The 5,404-nt window shown below is 40.2% G+C and overlaps 1 protein-coding gene across 1 annotated transcript; it reads left to right on the plus strand.

Moving 5' to 3' along the window:
* The first annotated feature begins 891 nt into the window (after window positions 1-891).
* PLAG1 (pleiomorphic adenoma gene 1) lies at window positions 892-3,841 on the plus strand. The gene is made up of 2 exons (XM_009709798.1): window positions 892-1,253; window positions 1,858-3,841. The coding sequence occupies exons 1-2, from the start codon at window positions 1,012-1,014 to the stop codon at window positions 3,119-3,121; spliced, it is 1,506 nt and encodes a 501-aa protein (XP_009708100.1). The 5' UTR covers window positions 892-1,011; the 3' UTR covers window positions 3,122-3,841.
* The last annotated feature ends 1,563 nt before the right edge of the window (window positions 3,842-5,404 follow it).

Genomic DNA, 5,404 nt, shown 5'->3' on the forward strand with positions numbered 1-5,404 from the left:
TTACCAGATGAATTTAAAGCTGTTCGCCCACAAGACAGGCACGAGCGTCACGCATCCCCTTTAGCCGAAAGCCTCTGGTTTAGTTCACGGTTTGCAATACCCCGTCGAGACTAGGCGCCTCCGTCCCGAGCTAGCCTAAATCTGGCCACTGACAGCCCCTGCCTCTTGCGGGATAGCGTGAGGAGGGTGGGGGTCTCCAGCGCTGGGCCGATAAAACCCTAATCTAGCTCATCTATCCCTAATCCGTGGGATTTCTGTTGTTAATACGTCAGGTCTCTGTTAGCAGAGGGGAAGTTTACAGGAGAATCTCACCTGACGTTAGCAATCACTGGCAACGCGTACGTGTTACTAGCGGAGATGCACAGCCGCGCAGTAATCACAGCGAGGAGCTACACCCGAGAACATGAGCTTTGACCCCCTAGACTGACAGCATGGGTACTGCCGCTTTTCGCGCAGGTTTTCAAACATTTTGAGGCTCACATTTTCACTTTGATAACTGCGTGCGTGCATGTGTGCGTGCCTGTGTGCGTGTGTCTGTGCAAACACCACAAGCGCGGCTTTAATTCCTTTGAAATCCGAAGCTGCCAAAAGCCGTCTGGGCAGGTGGGCTCCTTGCCTGATGCCTCCCGTAGTCTGACAGAAACTTTGCTGTTCTCCATCCGGGCTTGAGGGGAAGGTTGTGAGGTGTGATTTCAGGGCATATGTGGATCTGTTCATCCTGAGCAATGCATTTTAAGAGTTGCAGCAAATAGTGTAAAGAAACCTGCAGGTATTACATTAGACCAGCTGAACCTAATTTTATTTTTAAGTTTTATTCAGAAGCATCACATAGCAAGTAAACTTCAAAATCTAAGTTTAGTTACAAACTAGTTGTTTCTTATTTTTTTTTTCCAGTCCCCTTTTGCTTTCTTTTACGACCACATGAAACTTGAGAAGCCATCTAAAGCTAAATCATTTAGTGGAGTTGGGCAATTCCCAAGTGTCCAACAAGAAGGCCTGGTTTAGGCTGCGATGGCCACTGTCATTCCTGGTGATTTGTCAGAAGTAAGAGATACCCAGAAAGTCCCTTCAGGGAAACGTAAGCGTGGTGAAACCAAACCAAGAAAAAACTTTCCTTGCCAACTGTGTGACAAGGCCTTTAACAGTGTTGAGAAATTAAAGGTTCACTCATACTCTCACACAGGAGAGAGGCCCTACAAGTGCACACAACAAGACTGCACCAAGGCCTTTGTTTCTAAGTACAAATTACTAAGGTATTAAACTCTATTTATCTTTCAGATTATATTATCTATTTTATGTTGGCCGTGTTAAGCCGTGTAAAAGTATATATTTGTGTACGCCTTCAGCTGATTGCAGAGAGGATGTGTTAATTAAAGTAGCCATTGGATTGTTTCTAGAATTCTAAATTACCTAAGTTTGCAAGCTAATGTCTTTGATTTTGTTTCTTAATTTGTTTTCTGCTTTTGTTTTCTGTTTGTTTGTTTGTTGTTTTGGTTTTGTTTGTTTTTTTTTTTTAAATGAGCGTAGAATTTTCATTTGTATAAGGAATTGTCACAAGAAAAAGAGTATGGACTGAAAATTTTTTGGCTATGGACTTTTACACGAGTACTTTCATACTTGCCCGTATACCCCTGTTACAGTAGCTAAAACCCACCAAAACTAAAGTGTCGATTTAAGAGAAATGGCTCGCGTTTTGCTATATTTAAATTTGTCGAACTGTCTTTGTAGTGTCATGCTTTCAGTTAAAAGGTTCTGTTGCAAAGCAGCCCTTAGCGTAGTATTTAGCTGCCATTAAAAAATGAGCACGTGTGTTTTTTGATCAAAATAATTACTTACAGAATATATCTGTGTTTAAAGGCATATGGCTACTCATTCTCCTGAGAAAACCCACAAGTGTAATTATTGTGAGAAAATGTTTCACCGAAAAGATCACCTAAAGAATCACCTACATACACACAATCCCAACAAAGAGGCCTTTAAGTGTGAAGAATGTGGAAAGAACTACAACACCAAGCTTGGGTTCAAACGTCACCTGGCTTTGCATGCTGCAACAAGCGGTGACCTCACCTGTAAGGTATGTTTGCAAACTTTTGAAAGCACAGGAGTGCTGCTGGAGCACCTAAAAACTCACGCAGGCAAGTCATCGGGTGGAGTGAAGGAGAAAAAACACCAGTGTGAACACTGTGATCGTCGGTTCTACACCCGAAAGGATGTCCGTAGACACATGGTAGTGCACACTGGAAGAAAGGACTTCCTCTGTCAGTACTGTGCACAGAGATTTGGGCGGAAGGATCACCTCACGCGCCACATGAAGAAAAGTCACAACCAAGAACTTTTGAAGGTCAAAACAGAGCCAATGGACCTTCTCGATCCCTTTACCTGCAATGTTTCTGTGCCTGTTAAGGACGAGCTGCTTCCAGTGATGTCTTTACCTTCCAGTGAACTGACATCAAAGCCATTTACAAACACTTTGCAATTAAATCTCTACAACACTCAGATTCAGTCCATGCAGAGTTCTGCGTCTGCACACCAAATGGTTGCCACATCGTTACCATTGGGAATGCCTTGTCCAATAGATATGGAGTCTGTCCACCCTTCTCACCAGCTATCGTTGAAATATCCGCTCGGTACTACCTCATACGCAATTTCTATGCCTGAAAAAGAACAGCCATTGAAAGGGGAAATCGAAAGTTACTTAATGGAGTTGCAAAGTGGTATGCCTTCTTCATCCCAGGATTCTCAAGCATCTTCATCAAAACTAGGGCTGGATCCACAAGTAGGGCCGCTAGATGATGGGTCTGGGGAGGTTTCCCTTTCCAAGGGCTCCGTTCCTATTAGCGAACCTCTAAACACCCCATCATTGGACTTTTCTCAGCTGTTCAACTTCATACCTGTAAATGGCCCTCCCTATAATCCTTCTGTTTCAGTGGGAAACCTCGGAATGAGTTATACGCAAGAGGAGGCACATTCTTCTATGACTCAACTTCCACCACAAACCCAGGATCCACAAGATCCTAGCAATAGTATAGGTCTTGGGTCTCTGCACTCGTTGTCAGCAGCTTTCACAAGCAGTCTAAGCACAACCACCACCCTACCGCGATTTCATCAAGCTTTCCAATAGGATGTACAAAGCTGGCTTGTTACTGTCTATTTGTAGAAATGCCTTAGGTGACCATTTTTAACTTAGTGCCTACTATAAGACATTATAAATTCTCTGCTTTTGTACAGTACCAATCTCATGAAGCCAGTAAGAAATTTAAATTAACTTTTTAAAAATGTTTTGAAAGTGTTTATTCTCAGCTGTGTTTACTTTGGTTTTGTTTTGTTTTTTTTTTTAAAAAAAAACCAGTCTCATTGTATTGTTTTCATTTTCACTGCCAATTGACATATTTTAAATGTTCAGTAGAAAGTCATCCCAAGCGAACTCTCAACACTCTTCCCTTTTTTAGAACTTTTTCAACCATACCAGCTATTCCGTTTTATTGATGACGGTGGTAGAACTACCACTTTTACCTTTTAATATATTTTACTATTTGCTAAGAATTCAGTTAAAATATGTATCACAAAGATTCCTGAATATTTGGGGAAAAAAATTCTCCAGTCCGTTTCCAAACAAATCCTCTTCCCAAATGGTGACGCATCTGATCTGTTCTATAATGACAAATCTAAATTTTTTAAATAAATATAGAATTCAGATTTTTCTGAAAACTCGTGTGTGTATATATAGAGGTCCATATATACACATGTACATATATATAGCATTTTGACTTGTATTGAAGTCATTATAAAAGGTGTTAAGAATTTTGCCATTTTCTGGCTTAAATTTTTGTGGCCTGTTATGGATAACGGAAGAAAAAAATTTAGCTTAATTCTCTAAAATCATGGCTGAACAGAATTTCAACAGAGAATCTCTGCTTGCCTAAATGACAAATGTTTCAAGTTGAATTTGGAACTGTGTTGTTGTGCTTTCATGACTCTGGTAGAGGGAAACAGGCGAAATTAATGGCTGATCTTGAAATATAAAAGTGTTGTAATGTAGTAATGCAGAATATTTTGTCGCAGTTTTTGTTTTACTTCTTAACTTGCTGTTTTTTTCTCTTTAGTAGCATAGAAAGAGTACTGCATAGGAATCTTCCAATAGCGTGTTCACATTTGTAGGCATCAGTCTTCTCCCAGCTGCCACCGCCAAACGGGTGGATCACATCCAGCCAGAACGTGTGTATCTATTTTCAGTTCAAAACTAGTGTGCAGTCAGAGAGTGAATGTAAATTTGCAAATACCAGGTTTTTTTGGTTTTTTCTATTGGAATGATCTTTTCAGTTGTGTTACATGGTGTGTTATGTCCTCCTAAGCAACAAGTTAGATGTTAATCACACTTTCTACACCTGGGTACTTGGTTAGGGACTTTTTGCCCATTGCCAAGATTTAAAGACAGGACTCTTAGGAGTGAAGTAAAAGCATATTGCTTACACCACTTTTACCTAATGCAATATATTCTATTCCCCAACCCCTAATAACCAAAAGAGGGAAAAAAAAAACAAAACCCACAACCATCCTTGTGATGCATGACAGCAAACTAGATTTGCTGTAATTCAACAATAACATTCTTTTCCTTGTCATTTTGGTACAAGGAATTAAAAAATAGAAATCAAGTACATTAGTATCTCTCAAACAATAATGAGGATTCATACAAGGTTTTAAGTGGTTAAACTAAATATACTTCACAGAAACAAAAGTTGCTCCCTTTTAAGGAGCTCATGCTCCGGATGTTTTATCAGTAGCTCCTACTTTTTTTTTTTAATTCTAGGAGCAATATGCAGGTGTAGTTTTACTATTTTATACATATGTGTATTTAAATTTTATTACTGAAAGATAACATTTTTATAAATGTGTTTGTGTTCCAAAGGCATTAAAATAAGGATGTATTAATAAGGAAAATACCTTTTGAAATTCTGCAAACTACTCCTAGATTTTGGGTTTAGGAGCACGTTATCTCAAAGTGGGCTTTTAGCTCTGCTTCATGACTGCTTCCTCTGGTTTCTGTGAAACAGATTGCTCGCTTACTTACATCTTTAGTTGAATGATTTGTTCAATATTGCTTTTTTTTCTCTTCATCTTTCTAAAGGAAAGAAAAACACAGATGAACAGAGCACAAGGTGAACGCAACCGAATGTAACTCTAGTTTAAATCAGCAACCATAACGCATCTAGGAAGAACTCGGGTTTATTCTCAATCCTTTCAGTCAATCCGAGATGAAGATAAACAGACTTAATTCCTCCAGTGGGTTACGTCCCGCGTGGAGCCGAGCATCTGCAACTCTCCCTGCAGCAGAGGAAACTTGCGAGTGCTCGGCATCCCGCAGCGTGGCCGGGCAGCGCTGCCCATCCCGGGCAGCCTCTGGCAC

Source organism: Cariama cristata, unplaced genomic scaffold (genome assembly GCF_000690535.1).
Source record: "Cariama cristata isolate BGI_N322 unplaced genomic scaffold, ASM69053v1 scaffold9101, whole genome shotgun sequence".
Taxonomy (NCBI): domain Eukaryota; kingdom Metazoa; phylum Chordata; class Aves; order Cariamiformes; family Cariamidae; genus Cariama; species Cariama cristata.

Excerpts from the sequence above, each read along its gene's own strand:
- PLAG1 (XM_009709798.1), top strand. The coding sequence starts at position 1,012 with ATGGCCACTGTCATTCCTGGTGATTTGTCAGAAGTAAGAGATACCCAG. Across the intron at positions 1,254-1,857 it reads TCTAAGTACAAATTACTAAG|GCATATGGCTACTCATTCTC; the intron begins GTATTAAACTCT and ends CTGTGTTTAAAG.